Raw genomic sequence first — 16,235 nt, 5'->3', positions numbered from 1 at the left:
TTGCATTTTTATGATCTTATCTAATCTTGGCTCTATTATCACCCTACCCTTATTTTTCCTTTGCCTAATCCCCCTAATTGTTTATTTTATATTTTTTGTTGTTGCCTTTTTCTAAACTTGGATAACTACTTTGTGGAATGTGGTAGGGAATTATATATATAATTTTTCCAAGTATTTATTAGATGTATTTATTCATCACCAGGAAAACATCATTTCAATTACCAAATCCTACTACGTAGTCCCAGTTATGTAGCTAGTGACTCACTTTTCACATCCCCATTTCTCTTACAAAGTCATGTCTATCTGAACTAGGAAAAGAAATGAAAATACCACCTAGATCTTTCAGTTTCATACTTAAAATGTCAGAGTTTCTGGAGACACGTTCCAGAGTTTTACGGGCTATGTCTGCGCTAATTGGCCACAGAAGTGACAGGATTCAAGCCAAGATATGCCCAGCAGGAGTCTAAGTACATAGGCAATGACCTGGTTGGGCTGTAAATGGGTGGGGAAATGGAAATTCCTTGGTTATATTAGGCGAAGAGTCAAGAGCAAGAATCCAAGCTGAGAGTGGGGTGATGGCAGGTCAGGAGCCATTTTTTTTAAATAAATTTATTTATTTATGGCTGCATTGGGTCTTAGTTGCTGCATGCGGGCTTTCTCCAGTTGTGGCGAGCGGGGGCTGCTCTTCGTTGCGGTGCGTAGGCTTCTCATTGCAGTCGCTTCTCTTTGCAGTTGCTTCTCTTGTTGGGGAGCACAGGCTCTAGGCGTGTGGGCTTCAGTAGTTGCAGCATGCAGGCTCAGTAGTTGTGGCTCACAGGCTCTAGAGCACAGGCTCAGTAGTTGTGGAGCACAGGCTTAGTTGCTCTGCGGCATGTGGTATCTTCCTAGACCAGGGGTTGAACCCATGTCCCCTGCATTGGCAGGGGGATTCTTAACCACTGTGCCACCAGGGAAGTCCCAGGAGCTATTTTTTAAAAAGTGATCCGAATGAAGTTAGCATATACAGCCTCCAGGGGATACAGACAGGGGCTAGAATAGCAGGATAGCAGGACGGCAGTGGGATTCTTGTGGCCCAGCCTTGTCTGTTTCTCTTGCTTCATCTTTTACCATGCCCCTTCTATCCTCCACTCCAGCCACACTAATAAATCACTAAATGTTCCCCAAAGATGCTAAACTGCTTCACACAGCCACACCCTTTTTCATGCTGAGCCCTTCCCCTTGCCTCTATGAACCTGACAAATTTTTAATTTTTTTCCAGATTCTGCTTAAATACTTTCGCTCTGAAGCTTTTCGTGCCCCCCACCGTAGCCTGCCCCCGCTCATCCTTTTTGACCCTTCCCCACCCATGTACCTATTGCCACATCTATTTTGAACTTCACAGAACTGATAAACGGTAGGAATATGCACCTTGGCTCTCTGATGTGAGAAATGTCACATTATTATATTTTTCTAAATCAAATTTTAAAAATATTAGTCCCCAAGTGCTAGGATGCTGACACACTCAATATCTTTATGAGTGCCTCTCCCACTCCCTACGGTCATCCTCATAATCCTAGGGGGGCTAACAGTCCAGAAAATGTGGAAAATGGCCCTTTGGTCTTCAATACACCTCCAGTATTGTTGAATAGAAGTGACAAGGGCAGACATCTTTGTCTTGCTCCTAATCTTAGGGGCAAGGCACCCAGTCTTTCACCACTACTTATGATGTTAGCTGTAGGTATTTGTAGAGGCCTTTGTTAGGGTGAAGAAGTTCCATCCTGTTGAATGTTTTTATCATGAATTTTATCAAATGCTTTTTCTGCATCTATTGAGATGATTATGTAGTTTCCGTCCATTAGTCTATTAACATGATATATTATTACATTGTTTGATTTTTGGATATGAAGCTAACCTTGTATTCCTAGAATAAATCCCTCTTGTTATGTATAATCCTTTTTATATATTACTGGATTTGGTTGGCTGGTATGTTGTTGAGGATTTTTGCATCTATATTCATAAGGGATATTTGTCTGTAATTTTCTTGTGATGTCTTTTTCTAGTTTTAGTATCAGGGTAATACTAGCCTTATAGATGAGTTGCAAAGTGTTCCTTTATCTTCTGTTTTTTTGGAAGAATTTCTGAAGGATTAGTGTTATTTCTTTAAAGGTTTGGTACAATTCACCAGCGAAGCCATCTGGGCCTTGACATTTTTGTGGAAAATTTTCTGATTGCTAATCCTATGTCTTTACTTGTTATAGGTTGTACAAAAAAGTTAATATAGCAGACCTGAAATTCCTTTCCTTAGAAAGTCCTGCTTGCAAGATTGACCCTTGGCTGGCATCTGGGAACTTGGATTTAGGGAGTGTTTCCACCATCCCCTAAATAATAAGAGTGGCTTACTGTGCCTAAACTGTGCAAAAGTATATGCTGACATCTGCTTTTCTTCTAGGAGTCTAGAATTTTGGTATGTGCTAGGTACAGAGTGCCTATGTGACCAGCCTCCAAAAAAATGTTGGACACTGACTCTCTAATAACTTCTCCTGGTAGGCAACATTTTACACATGTTGTCACAATTCAACACTAGAGGAATTAAGTACATTCTGTGTGACTCCATAGGTAGAGGACTTTTAAAAGCTTGCACCTTGTTTCCTCTGGACTTCATCCCATGAGATTTTCTCCATGCTGATTTTCCTTTGTATTCTCTGGATGTAATAAGTCATATTTATGAGTATGACTATATGCTAAGTCCTGTGAGTCTTCTTAGTGAATCACTGAACCTGGGAGTGGTCTTGGGGACCCCTGACACAGATTTATTCAGATTTTCTATTTCCTTTTGAGTCAATCTCAGCAGTTTGTGTCTTTCTAGGAATCTGTCCTTTTCATCTAGGTTATCTCATTTGTTGTCATATAACTGTTTACAATATTCTCTTGTAATCCTTTTCATCTCTGTAAGGTGAGTAGTGATGCCACCTCTTTTTTTTTATTTTAGTAACTAAGATATTTTCTCTTTTTTCCATTGATCAATCTAGCTAACAAGTTTTGTTTGTTTGTTTTTGTTTTGTTTTGTTTTGATCTTTTCAAAGAATCAACTTTGGTTCCATGATTTTCTCTATTGTTTTTATATTCTCTATTTCATTTCTTTCTACTCCCGTATTTTTTAATTTCCTTCCTTCTACTTGCTTTAGGTTTGGTTTGGTCTTCTCTTTCTAGTTTCTTAAGGTGGAAGGTTAAGTTATTGATTTGAGATCTTTCTTCTTTTTATTTTAATAGAGGAGTTTTCAGCTATAAATGTCCCTCTAAGCACTGCTTTAGCTGTATTTCATAAGTTTTGGTATGTTGTGTTTTTACTTAAACTCATATCAAATTATTTTCTAATTTCCCCGGTGATTTCTTCTTTGATCCACTGATTACTTAGGAGTATGTTATTTAATTTTCACATACTTATGAATTCCCCAAATTTCTTTTCATTATTGATTTCTAATTGCATTCCACCGTGGTCAGAGAAGATACTTTGGATGATATGATTTTTTTTTAAGTTCTTCAGATACAATCCAGTATCTTTTTTTTTTAATTTTATTTATTTATTTAGTTTTGGCTGTGTTGGGTCTTCGTTGTGGGACTTGGGCTTCTCATTGAGGTGGCTTCTCTTGGTGCGGAGCTCGGGCTCTAGGTGCACGAGCTCAGTTAGTTGTGGCACGTGGGCTCAGTAGTTGTGGCTCAGGGGCTTAGTTGCTCCATGGCATGTGGGATCTTCCCAGACCAGGGCTCGAACCCATGGCCCCTGCATTGGCAGGTGGATTCCCAACCACTGCACCACCAGGGAAGCCCTGGATGATTTTAATCTTTTAAAATGTATTGTAGTTTGTTTTATGGCCTATCACATGGCCTATTCTGGAGAATGTTCCATGTTCACTTGAGAAGAATGTATAATCTGCTGTTTGGGGGTTTGAAATCTCTTTTACCATCTTCCCCTGGTCTCCTTTGTGGAAGCCAGTGTGAGAGTAGCGGAGTAGTGCATATTGTCGCTTCTTTTTCTTCCCCTCCTGGGTCCTGCCTTCTGGAGTGAGAGAATAAGCAAATAATTCCAAATTAACAACTTCTTTCTGATGTCCTTCCAGATTCCAAAAACCCCCAGGTATGCATGGCTTTTCTGTAACTAGCTGTGATTTCTCTTCCTAGATGCATTATGACAATGAAATGTTTCTCTTCCCACAAGCAATGCAAAATGAGTGCTCTTGCCCTTCCCCACTCTCAGCGGCTGCCTCAGGAACACTCCCACTCAGGAGTTGGTCAACGCTTCTTTCATGGATGGATTTGGTCCCACATCATCATATTGAGGGCAAACCAAGGGAGTGCTGGTTTGGTGAGATCAGAGCTTTTACCTGATATAATAAACTCCCATCTGCCCTTCTGACAGTGCCATTAAAATTGTCCCTTCTGCTCCTGTTTCCCCATATACCCGGAAGTGAGTAACCACATCCTCTTCCTTTTCTTTGAAATCTGTAAAGGATCCATTTGTCTGTAACTAACAGAAAAACAACCCACCTCTACTTTGAGTAATTAAGAGTTTATTTTTCTCATGTAACAAGAAGTGCAGGGACAGACAATTCTGGGGCTGACGCAGTTGATCAACACCATCAAGGACCCAGACTCTCTCCATTTTCCCACTGCAGCATCCACAGCAGGTGTACTTTTTTTCATCCTTATGCCTGCTGCCTCATGGCCACAAGATGGCTGCTGCACCTTAAGACCAAGTCTTGTCCTAGGGAGAAAGAAGGGGTAGGGTGCAGAGGCAAAAAGCCTGCCAGCGTATTACAAAGCTTTTCCAGAAGCCCCACCCAGCAACTTGTGATGATGTCTCATTATTTAAGTATAGGTCACATATCACCCCACACCAATCACTGAAAGACTGAAAAATGGGTAAAGAGAAGGGAGAGGGCAAGGGAGAGAGGAGCAGTGGCCAGGAAACCAACAGTGGCTGCCACACCTTCCTTCACAGCTTTAGTAGTTAGAAGTGGGGAGGATGACTTTAATCAGGCTGAGCTTGGAGTATGACATTGCATTCAATTCTGTCCCTGTCACACCTGTTCTAATAAGAGTCTATCCCCACTTCCTAAAATCTAAACTTCCTGGCACCTTACGTAGAAAAGTCCCTAAGCACAACATAAATATAGACACATTTTCACCTGCCTTCCAGTAATTTCAGCATCCAACTCATGCTCCTTTTTTTAGAATTAGAAAAACCATATTCTAAAGTACTCAGCAGTCATCCACAGTCATTAAGCATTGTTCAATTTGAGGACCCCAAAGGTTAGTCTTCTGGGACATCACCATGCCACTGCCTTTTCTCAGCCTCAGATACCTGGTTTGTCAGTTAACCATTTCCATCACAGGTACAATGCCTGTACAAACAAGTCAACCCATGACCTCGTTCAAGCTTGGGTCCTGGACTTCAAGTAATCACTGTCCAGGAAGAGGTTAGAAATTCAGAGTCAACATAGAAGCCGTAAAGTTCAATTTCCCTATCTCTTACTGTCTCAGAATGCTCCTGGAAACTGCAGATAAATTAATACCTTTATCAAACTCTAATAAGTACATTTGCCTGTCTTCCTTCCAGAGCCTTCCGTCAACCTCTCTGTAAATTATCCCAGAAGTTTTAAAGCATTCTGTAAAATCCTTTCAAATCAGCCTCTTCCCAGTCCTCTGATAGTTCCCACATCAGGAGTTACTTTTGAGAGACCTCACGTATTTCTGCATACCAGTTCTCTAACAGAATCTTAGCTATTGTCTCAAAGTCAATAGACTCAAATTCTAAAGATCATAATTTTTTTGTGTGCAACATTCAAAGTTTCTTAGTAATCCCAGGGTGTAGTGGTTTTGAATTTGTTTCATAACTCTGAGGTGCAAGAAATGTCATATTGCCATAGTTTTAGCCCCCAGGGACTTGCCACAGTGGCAAGATATTCTATTCTCCATGGAGTCTTGGAAAGGTAACCAACTGCCCCAGTTTGCCCAGGACTGAAGTGTTTTCTGGGACACAGGACTTTCAGTGCTAAAGATGGGCAAACTGAAACAGTTGGTCATCCTAAATCTTGGACAAACATTAGTTTACAAACCTTCTGCTTACTGTATTACAAGCTCTAAGAGGGCAACGAACATGTCTAATGAATTTCTATATACCCGTGCCTAGTGCTTAGGACATAATAGGCATTCAGTAAATTCTTAATAAATAAACAAAGTAATCTACAAACAAATTCATGAAACAGCATGAAAAAAAGAAGATTAAAATAATGATAATAATTCAAAGCCTGAGCCACATTGGAAGTTACTTGAGCCAAATTAAATGGAGTGCCCTACAATTTCCTAATATCCCTTCCAGAGAACATCCCTTCCAGGCTTAAAAAGGCTATGTCCATATACCCTGAGAAAACCATAATTCAAAAAGAGTCATGTACCACAATGTTCATTGCAGCTCTATTTACAATAGCCAGGATGCCCTACAATTTCCTAATATCCCTTCCAGAGAACATCCCTTCCAGGCTTAAAAAGGCTATGTCCATATACCCTGAGAAAACCATAATTCAAAAAGAGTCATGTACCACAATGTTCATTGCAGCTCTATTTACAATAGCCAGGACATGGAAGCAACCTAAGTGTCCATCGACAGATGGATGGATAAAGAAGATGTGGCACATATATACAATGGAATGTTACTCAACCATAAAAAGAAATGAAATTGAGTTATTAGTAGTGAGGTGGATGGACTAGAGACCGTCATACAGAGTGAAGTAAGTCAGAAAGAGAAAAACAAATACAGTATGCTAACACATATATATGGAATCTAAGAAAAAAAAATGGTTCTGAAGAACCTAAGGGCAGGATAGGAATAAAGATGCAGATGTAGAGAATGGACTTGAGGACATGGGGAGGGGGAAGGGTAAGCTGGGACAAAGTGAGAGAGTGGCATGGACATATATACACTACCAAATGTAAAATAGATAGCTAGTGGGAAGCAGCCGCATAGCATGGGGAGATCAGCTCGGTGCTTTGTGTCCACCTAGAGGGGTGAGATAGGGAGGGTGGCAGGGAGAAGCAAGAGGGAGGGGATACGGGGATGTATGTATATGTATAGCTGATTCACTTTGTTATAAAGCAGAAACTAACACACCATTGTAAAGCAGTTATACTCCAATAAAGATGTTAAAAAAAAAAAAAAAGGCCATGTCCTCAGAGCAGGAGCAAATTCTCCCCATGCACACATACACCATGATTTCTATATCATTTATTTCCAATCTGATGGACTTGGGAAGCATCAGGTAGACTTTGCATACATTTTGTATCTGTTCTTCAGGAAAACAGCACATCTCCAGATATAAGCAAAATGTTAAGCATGAACTTCTGAAGGCACCTGCCTGGCTTACCAGACCCCCTCAGAGTTCTGTGCTGTACAAAATGATGACACTGCTTTAAAGTGTCTAGAACTGGGTGAGAGGAGGGCGAGCAAGCAGGCCAGCGACCGACTGGCCGGCGGGGCAGGGTTGCGGAGAATAACGTGATGCAGCCTCGACCACCAGGAGGGGCCCAGGATTGATGTGTTGTTCTAGAGAAGGAACTGGAAGCAATCAAAGCTTGAGTCGGGAGATGGAAGGAGTCGGCAGCTGAGAAGCTAAAGGGGCTGCAGAATGAAGTACAGAAGCAAATGAATATGAGTCCACCTCCAGCAATGCCGGCCCACTGATCACGTCCATCGAGGAGAAGATGGAGGCCGATGCCCATTCCACCTATGTTGACAGTGTGGACTATGGTGCAACAGCGGAAGAGCTGGAAGCACACTTTCATGGCTGTGGTTCAGTCAACCACGTTACCATACTCTGTGACAAATTTAGTGGTCATCCCAAAGAGTTTGCATATATAGAGTTCTCAGACAAACAGTCAGTGAGGGCTTCCCTGGCCTTAGATGACTCCCTATTTAGAGGAAGACAAATCAAGGTGATCCCAAAGCGAACCAACAGACCAGGCATCAGCGCAGCAGACCAGGGTTTCCCACAAGTCCGATTCCGAGCCCGGACCCCCGACTACAACAGTTCCCCCTCTCAATTCTACAGTGGTTTTAACAGCAGGCCCTGGAGTCACGTCTACAGGGGCTGGGCTAGAGAGACATCATGGTACTCCCCTTACTTTAAAAAAGTGTGTATTAGGAGTGGGGGTGGGGAAGAGGAAAGAAGGGGGACAAAAGAATTTTTTAAAAAAAGAAAAACAGGAAAAAAGAAGTTTCTAGAATTCCAGCCCCACTCCCACCCCAGCACATTTGCTCTGGGGTATAATTCTAATGCCACAGCAGGTTTTTTCTGCTTCACTGTGTCACTTTCCACTTGTCTTCCACAAGACACTGATAATTCCTCTATCCCCTTAAAATCTTTTTTCTCCTTTTTGCCTTTCCTCTTGTATTATTTCTTCCAACTTTTCATATATGTTAGAGTGGGTAGAGCTAGTGTGCTTTCTTTCAACTTATGTAGCAAGGAGACTGTTATGTACCTGTTATGATGATCACCTCAAGGAAGAGAACACAATTCAAAGATTTAAAGATGATTGTAACAGTCCTGACTCCATGGTTCCTGGAGTTGTGGTTTTCCTTGAAAAACTACCACAGAAAATTGTCTCATTTCCATTCCTGGTTTAAAAGGGTACATGCAGAAAATCTGCTAATATGTCTGCTTGTCTCTTCTTCTTACCCATATGCTAACTTATTTAATCTCCATGGCAGACGACAAAGTGTCACCCCTCTGTTCTGCAGTACCCTTCACTCAAAGAGTTGCCACCCCCAGAATTTTGACCCTTCTTTTTGTCCTGTGATGGGCTGAGTTGATATCAAAGGCCCTGTCCCCACCTACCTCCTTGTACCAAAGCTTTCCTCTCCCTGATCTCTCCTCCTCCTCTCTCTTCCCAGGTGACTTTGACCACCTTCTTTTTAAGCCCTCTCTGGACATTCCAGGGACATTCCCCAATCAGCCCACTCTAACCCCAGTTGTGCAACACAAGCAAAATTTATCACTCTCAAAATGAGACCTGAATTTTCACAGTGTCCCATAGAAGTCTCTGTTTTAAGGCTCTGTTTTTAAGGATTTCAGTTCTTGAAACTCCACATTTATCATTGAGTAATATATTAGCCCCCTCTAAGGTGAACACCTACTTCGTCTCTGAACTTGTCTCTGCATTGATAACCCTTTGTGTATGTCCCTAATCAAGGAAAAACAGTAGTACCTTGGGGCACTGGTGATTCAGGCAGAAAGTCCCTCTCTCCCCAGGGCCAGGGTGAAATGGCTCAGTCCTCCCTGACACCCCCAGAGGAACTTGGGGAGGCCTCAATTGGGACTAATCCTCCAAACACGCCAAAGACTGAAGATAAACCAGCGTTTATGTATGTCTTTGTTTCAGAAAAGAGAATGGGTGCTATTGGCCAAAGGGGAGCCCCTGAGCCAAGGACACAGCCTGAGAGAGCCCGCCAGCACCTTCTATGTGATCCTGCCATCTCGCTCTCCCACTCTGCTGGTGAAGGCAGTGGCCACTCGGGAACTGATGCTGCCCAGCCCTTTCCCCCTGCTACCTGAGGACATGCCTGATGACAGCCGCAAGACTGTGGAGGCAAGTGAGCCCAGATCTCATGGAATAGATAGAGCGGAGAAAAGAGAAGAGAGTTCAAGAAAGGGATGAGGGAAAGGAGTGAGCCCCTGAAGGAAAGGACAGGGGAGCAGAGGCAGAAGTGGTTCCAAGGGTGTGGTAAGAGGAGCAGAGAAGAAAGCAAGGAACTGAGGCCAGACAGAAGGAAGTAAGCAAGCATCTGCGTGACGGTGTATTCTCATGGGTCTTTCTCTGCAATGTGTGTATACGTGTGTGTGTACCTGTGTTTGTGTGCATCTATTTCTGAGAAAAAGAGGGAAAGGCAGCCAATGTAGGCACCGAGAATAGGAAGAGCTTTAAAATAAGACTCTGATGCAAAGGAGGGAACAGCTCTGAAGGCTATTTTCTCCTCCCCCTCCTCTCTTCTTGGATCTGGAGTCTGGATTTCCTCTGTCAGCCTCCCCAGGCTGAGGCGGGGGAGGGGGTCCTCTGGGTACAGAGAACTGGAACCACATCGTTGCTGCTAGGTTGCTGACTTATGTGCAGAGAGGACAGAGCCTGGGATTGTACTCTTGGCTTGGCAGCCATGGGGATACAGAGAGGTGGGCACAAGTGGCCATGGCTCACTCAGTGTCTCACTTCAGGGCCAGTGGTTCCTGGCACAGGAAGTTGTGGCCGGAAAACCTGGCTGCTCAGGAATGCTCTGCTGGCATGTCCTCTGGTTATACTCACCTCAAAGGCCACCGAGAACTCAGTGTACTTGCTTTGCAGACTGTGAGCACCCCAGCCGGGACACAGCCTCCCTCACAGCTTCGCACACTGGATCCCTTGTAACCTTCATAGCGCTCTGACCCCTCTCAGAATCCTGTGACATTGTTCTCAGGGCCAGAGTGTTCAGTGTCCCTAACCACTCAGTTGTTGCTGCTTCTTGTACCCTTGCCTGACACTTACCTCACAAGCACTCAGACCTGGGGCAGAACACCCAGCAGGACACGCATCTATTTCACATCCTTCAGTGAAGCCCTGGGTCATCAGACCTCCTCCAGCTTCTCACACTCAGGTCTCTGCCTGACATCTTGGGTTCTGTGACCTCAAGACCCCCAGGTGAGGCTCCTCCTCTCTCTTCCTCAGAGCATGCTGGATGACCTGGAGCTAGAACCCACCTACAACCCCTTGCAGGTTTGGAGCCACCTGTACTCACACCTGAGCAGCACCTTTGCCAAGCCTCAGGGCCCGCTCCACCCAAGGTGGGAGAGCCGGGCTCTGAGAAAGGTACTTCCCTCCCTCCCCTTTTTGCCCAGAATCCCAGAGTCCTCTTCCCCTGTGCCCAACTCCTCCCCATCCAAGGGAGTATCCTCCCTGGATCCCCTCTGGCAGAAAGAGGGCATACCGGGGAGGAAGAAAAAGAGCAGCCTTTTGCCCTAAACAAAGAAAATTACAACCCCTACCCGGTAAGGGGGCTTTTTTTTTTTTTTTTTTTTTTTTGCTTGGGCATTTACATATGTTTAGGTATCTTAATTGCAGTGTTTGTGATAAATCATTAGTCATTTAACAGACCATTGTCCCACTAAGCAAACTGGCCGCACTGGAATTACAACCACAAGCCTCTGTTGAAAGAAAAGGCTTAAGGGAAGGTGGGAAAAGAAATGCCTAAGGGAAGGGAAATTAGCATTTACTGAGCAGCAGTTATTTGCCAGGTTCTGTGACATGTGTTCTCACATATATTTTTCTCATTTAATCCTCACAGCATCCCCGCAAGGTAAGTGTTATGCTTATTTTACAGATGAGTAAAGGGAGGCTGATCAACGTTAGTAGCTTAGAGACAGGGCTCTAGTGACAGGGGTTGAGAGAGAAGAGTAATTGAAGGGGGGATTTATCTTTTTATTTTTTTAAGATTTATTTTATTATTTATTTATTTTTGGCTGTGTTGGGTCTTAGTTGTGGCATGCGGGATCTTCACTGAGGCACGTGGGATCTTTCATTGTGGCGGGCGGGCTTCTCTCTAGTTGTGGCATGTGGGTTTTCTCTCTCTAGTTGTGGCGCATGGGCTCCGGAGAACGTGGGCTCTGTAGTTTGCAGCACACAGGCTCTCTGGTTGAGGCGTACGAGCCCAGTAATTGTGGCACGCGGGGCTTAGTTGCCCTGCGGCATGTGGGATCTTAGTTCCCTGACCAGGGATCAAACCCGTATCCCCTGCGTTGTAAGGCAGATTCTTTACCACTGGACCACCAGGAAAGTCCCAGGGGGGGTTATTTTTATGAAATCCATGTTCTATAGTATTTGGGCTTCCTTTCGTGCCCTTATTAATCTTTTCCTTGTTTCTCAATAACAGAGCCTATAGGAAAACCCCCGCTTTGTCTTACCTGAAGTTACAAGAGAAAGATGTTTCCAAACTACAGTCAGTCTAGAGGTGGGAACAGAACCGACCATAAGTTAGCTGGTGGACAAGCAAACAGAGGAGGACACTTAGCCAGGAGACAGGCACTGTGGAGGCTGGAGCCTAGTGGACTCCACTGCCCTGGGCCTCGAGGCTGTCACTCACAGGACACATGAAGGAGTTAGGACAGAAGGCCCAGCAGGGAATGGGACAGAAGATCGAGAACGGTCTGGTCTTCACAGAAAGCTCTTCTTGCTTTCTTTGCAGGCTGGGCCACTGCAAACAAATCGAGTTCGAGCTACAGTGGCCCCTTTGCCTATGATTCCAGCCCCTGGCAGAGCCCCCAAGATGCCAGCAGCCAGCAAAGCTTCCTCAGATGTCTTCTTCCAGCCTTCCATGGAGGAGGAGGAGGAGGCAGACGAGGAGTATCCCTCAGGGCCCTGAGTCACCAGCACCACAGCCCAGCTGCCCTGTGCAAGCACATCCATGCCAAGTCTCACACAATGGCTTTCTGTGGACAGACTTGCCTCCTATCCACCTGAGCCTCTGTGAGCTCCAGGTGGCTGGGAAACAGAGCCTTCCCCTCCTCAGTCCTCAGTGCTGCCACTGCCCCACTCTTCAGGCTGGGAAGAGACGCACTGACCCTTTTCCTTCGCCAAGCAGGGACTCGTTTTTCTTTTGGATCATTTGATACTGTTAACACAAATGAAGATTAAATAACCAGTAAGTCTCCACCATTGTTAGGAGCATTCCCAGGCCTGATTTTCTCCTTGTAGCTCTGTGTAAGTAGGTGGATGAAGTCAGGTCACCATCAGGAAACTGAACCTCAGGAGACAGGATGAGATTTTCAGAGAGCTCATGAAAAACAAGTAGGATTGAAATCGAAACCGCATTCCAAAGCCCATGCCCCTCCCACTACACCCACCACAGTGCAACTCCCTTCAGCCTCCAGATAAGTGGTTGATGCTTGGTACCTACATGCAAAGTGTGCGCACGCGCGTGAGTGTGCTTTTGTGTGTGTGTGTGTGTGTGTGTGTGTGTGTGTGTGTGTGTGTGTGTGTGTGTGTGTGTGTGACAAGGGGGAGGGAAGGCATCCTAGAGCTGAGAACAGGGGAGAGGGTGGTGTGAAAAAGACCTATTCCCTTCCTATTCCCCTCTCCTCATACCTGCCCATCAGCTTTCTCCATCCACAGAATAATAACTACCATTTATACAATGTTTACTCTGCACTTGAAATCGTATTAAGTACTTGAGAAATTTAACTCCTTTCATAAAAACCCTGTGAGGTTGTATGTGTAATTAAGCTTTCCCATTTTGCACAGGGGCAGTGGGGGAAACTGAGGGTTACAGATGTTACACACAGGGTCACAGAGATAAGGTCAAGCCCAGGTGGGCCTGACTGGACCACCCAGGCTCTGAACGACCACACTGCTTGACCCCCCTGCCCGAGGCCCTTTCCTCCTTCAGTGGCCCCCAACACCTTCCTGGTTCTCCTGATTCCCTCCACATCTACCCAGCACAGCCTGCCACTCTGTCCCCTCTGTGACTATTCACACACTTAGACCTCTTAAACCCAAACTGACTTTAATGAGGATAAAACTTAAAAAAAAATATCTCTCTCTGGCAAAGAACAATGCCGGGGTAAGGATCAAGACACAGCCCAGTGTCTCCCTATAGCCTCCATACAGGCCCCTCAAACTGTACCTACTCTGACCGAACACCCCTTTCTATAGTACTGCTCCAGCAGCTATCCCTTCCTTTGGTGGGGATGACTTAGAGGTGCTGGCCTCCCCCAGATCCAATCCCTGAGCCCCTGCCAACTGTCCCACTTCCATGACTTCTTGGGACACATCATCCTTCCCTTGACTCCCCTTGTACCCTGGTCTCTACACACAGACCCCTCTGGTTCCTGCTGGTTCTAACAGGTTTCTTTGATCCCCAGTGCCACCCCCCCATGGTCCTCCTATCAGCAACCCCAGCCTTGCCCTTCTTCTCATGTGGAGCCCTCTGACTTGGCCCCAGTCCTGTCAGTCCCTGCTCCAGAGAGCCCACAGTTCCAGCTACCTGAGGCCCCACTCTTCTGGACCTGGCTGTACAGGGCAGTGTCTGAGCTGTGGCCTTTGCTGCCACTGCCAGCTGCAGCACCGGATTCAGAGAAGGCCAGGCCCTGGGGCTTGGGAGCTGGGAAGGGCTTTGTGCTCCGCGGGGGTGGCACGGCGTAGTCATCAGTAGCAGGGTTGTAGGGGAGCTCATAGCCCTCCTCCTTCACCCGAGCCTGGCACCACCAGGCATCCTTGGGCTCCTGAGGCAGATCATAAAGGCCCCGGAGAGCAGCTGGGGCCAGGCCCTCAGGTTCATCATAGATGGGGTCTTCTTTGGGGTCTGTCAACTTGGCCTTTATCAGCTGCTGCTGCACATGCTCACACAAGTCCCAATAGAGAGGTTTCTTTAACTGTAACCCCTCCCCTGCCTGAGCAGGGGTGCTGTCCAGGGGGTCTGAGTATAGGGAATCTTGGGAAGGGCTTGGAAGAATGCGCAGGGAGTCTAAGGGTTCAGCATACAGGGCTGGAGGGCTGCCTGCGAGCTCCTGGGGGCCCCGGGGGGGAGCCAACTTCCCTTCTGCCACTTCTCCTTCATGGGAATCAGCTCTGAGAACATCCTGCCCCTGGCTGGCCTTTCCCTGGGTCTTCTGTCGGTGGATAGCAGTCTCAACTGCCTGAAAGATGTCATTTCCCTGTGCCGTCTGGAAGGTGAAGGTTCCAGGGCCAGAGGGGCAGCGGCGGCCAGCCTCAAAAGAGAACATGACCTGAAGAGGGTGTGGAGGGAAACACATAATCAGGAGCCAACAGAGGAGGTGAGTCACGGGGCTGGAACTAGTTAGGGGACCTACAAAGAAGAGACCACCTGGGAAGGGAGGTGGGGTCATGCTAGGCAAGAAAGCCCAGTCCTGCCCCACCCCTCCCACAGCTGCCCAACCCAGGGAGCCAGTCCTGCACCGCACCTTGTCTCGGCCATAGCGACGCAACAGAGTGTAAGGCCAGGAAAGGAGTGGCTCCTGTATCTGAGTCTGGGCCCCCACGCCCAGGAGAGTCAGCCTCTCAGCCTCCACTCTCAGCATATAGGAGCCATGCAGACCACAACGCTCAGCGGCTTCAGTCCTTTGCACGGTTACCCAGAACTGGGATCCTGGAAGGAATACACAGTTAGACTGGCACCTGGCCAGGACCGGGGTGGGGGTCGGGAGCAGGTTGTCCAAGCATACACGTGAAAGCCAGCTCTCAGGAGAATTCTACTTCCCCTTGTAGGACACCCTTTCTTTCCATGCCATCCCTGCTGGGGCTTTTCAGGCATCTACCTTCCCAGGCAGGGCTATACAGTGAATTCTCCAGCATCTCCAGGGCAGAAAGCTTGGGTGGGTTCTCGGCAGGCGCCAGGGCCCAGCTGCCTTTCTGGGGTAAAGAGAAAGAGTATGAAGGAGACTGTAATTCCCTCACCGCGGTTCCCAGGGTCTGAGTCAGCCCAGTTCCTCTGCCGCTGTAACTGCTCCCACCCCGCATGGACTCTTGGGCCCAGTGCAGCTCGCCCCAGCCCCTCACCGGCAGCCCCGGCCCCCTCACCGGAAAGGCGTTTCGGCACAGCGTTTGCACCCAGGCGGCGCTGGACGGCGCGTCGGCCGCCAGCAGGTGGGAACGCTGTGCGGTGTCCAGGCGGAAAGCTGTGGCGCCGGGCTCAGGGGGGCTCTCCACGGCCACGGGGGCCACGCTCACACACTCAGCCAGACGGATCACCTTGCAGTCCAGGCGGCGCGTGCTCCCTCGGCCCCCTCCAGAGCTCGACCCCTTGTGGTCAAAGAACTCGAGCCGCGCGACACCGTGGGGGCTGGCCGGGTAAAGCACCGCCCAGGTCTTCCTCCACCTCTGGGGAAAGATCGGAGAGACACTAGGGAGGGAGAGCAGGCAACACCGGCGGCCCGGGCCCCGACAGGGAGGGAGGGACCTGCGCGGGCCAATTTCAGGTCTGAGGCTTCCCGACGGCAGGCGAAGTTTCCCAAGGAGGATGCCGCTCCGTCTCCCCCAGGGCCAGAGAGGCGAAGCCGGAGGCCGGCAGACGCATCTTCCGAGTGTGTGCAAAGCAATTTAGCCGGAAATTCATAAGGCTCTCCGGCTCCGGGCGCCGCGCTCCAACCCACTGCCGGTCGCCTCCCTCCATCTAGGCTCAGCTGCCCACCCCTAGCTCTGATGGGGTTCGGCAACCCCTACCC

The 16,235-nt window shown here is 47.2% G+C and overlaps 3 protein-coding genes and 1 pseudogene across 6 annotated transcripts in view; 3 read left to right on the top strand and 1 right to left on the bottom strand.

The window, feature by feature from the left end:
• Positions 1 to 12,450, top strand: part of M1AP (meiosis 1 associated protein) — an 82,332-nt gene extending 69,882 nt beyond the window's left edge. The window contains exons 8-11 of one of the 2 annotated variants that reach the window (XM_032653577.1): positions 9,415 to 9,621; positions 10,729 to 10,869; positions 11,345 to 11,356; positions 12,242 to 12,450. In XM_032653577.1, coding sequence (XP_032509468.1) covers positions 9,415 to 9,621; positions 10,729 to 10,869; positions 11,345 to 11,356; positions 12,242 to 12,418 — 537 coding nt within the window. In that variant the 3' untranslated portion in view covers positions 12,419 to 12,450. The remainder of the gene's footprint in view (positions 1 to 9,414; positions 9,622 to 10,728; positions 10,870 to 11,344; positions 11,357 to 12,241) is intronic. The other variant, XM_032653576.1, reaches the window with a different exon arrangement.
• LOC116764586 lies at positions 5,954 to 8,812 on the top strand (annotated as a pseudogene).
• Positions 11,661 to 16,235, top strand: part of LOXL3 (lysyl oxidase like 3) — a 23,675-nt gene continuing 19,100 nt past the window's right edge. The window contains exon 1 of the mRNA XM_032653564.1: positions 11,661 to 11,665. The gene's annotated coding sequence lies outside the window, so the exon portion shown is untranslated. The remainder of the gene's footprint in view (positions 11,666 to 16,235) is intronic.
• The window catches only part of DOK1 (docking protein 1), a 4,546-nt gene continuing 140 nt past the window's right edge, over positions 11,830 to 16,235 (bottom strand). The window contains exons 2-6 of one of the 3 annotated variants that reach the window (XM_032653574.1): positions 15,592 to 15,891; positions 15,330 to 15,423; positions 14,976 to 15,160; positions 14,039 to 14,780; positions 11,830 to 12,667 (exon numbers count right to left, since the gene is read on the bottom strand). In XM_032653574.1, coding sequence (XP_032509465.1) covers positions 12,471 to 12,667; positions 14,039 to 14,780; positions 14,976 to 15,160; positions 15,330 to 15,423; positions 15,592 to 15,891 — 1,518 coding nt within the window. In that variant the 3' untranslated portion in view covers positions 11,830 to 12,470. Of the gene's footprint in view, positions 15,161 to 15,329; positions 15,424 to 15,591; positions 15,892 to 16,235 lie in introns of those variants that run through there. The other 2 variants (XM_032653572.1, XM_032653575.1) reach the window with 2 other exon arrangements.

Source organism: Phocoena sinus, chromosome 13 (assembly GCF_008692025.1).
Source record: "Phocoena sinus isolate mPhoSin1 chromosome 13, mPhoSin1.pri, whole genome shotgun sequence".
Lineage (NCBI taxonomy): Eukaryota > Metazoa > Chordata > Mammalia > Artiodactyla > Phocoenidae > Phocoena > Phocoena sinus.
This window is presented reverse-complemented; position numbering and strand designations above follow the sequence as displayed.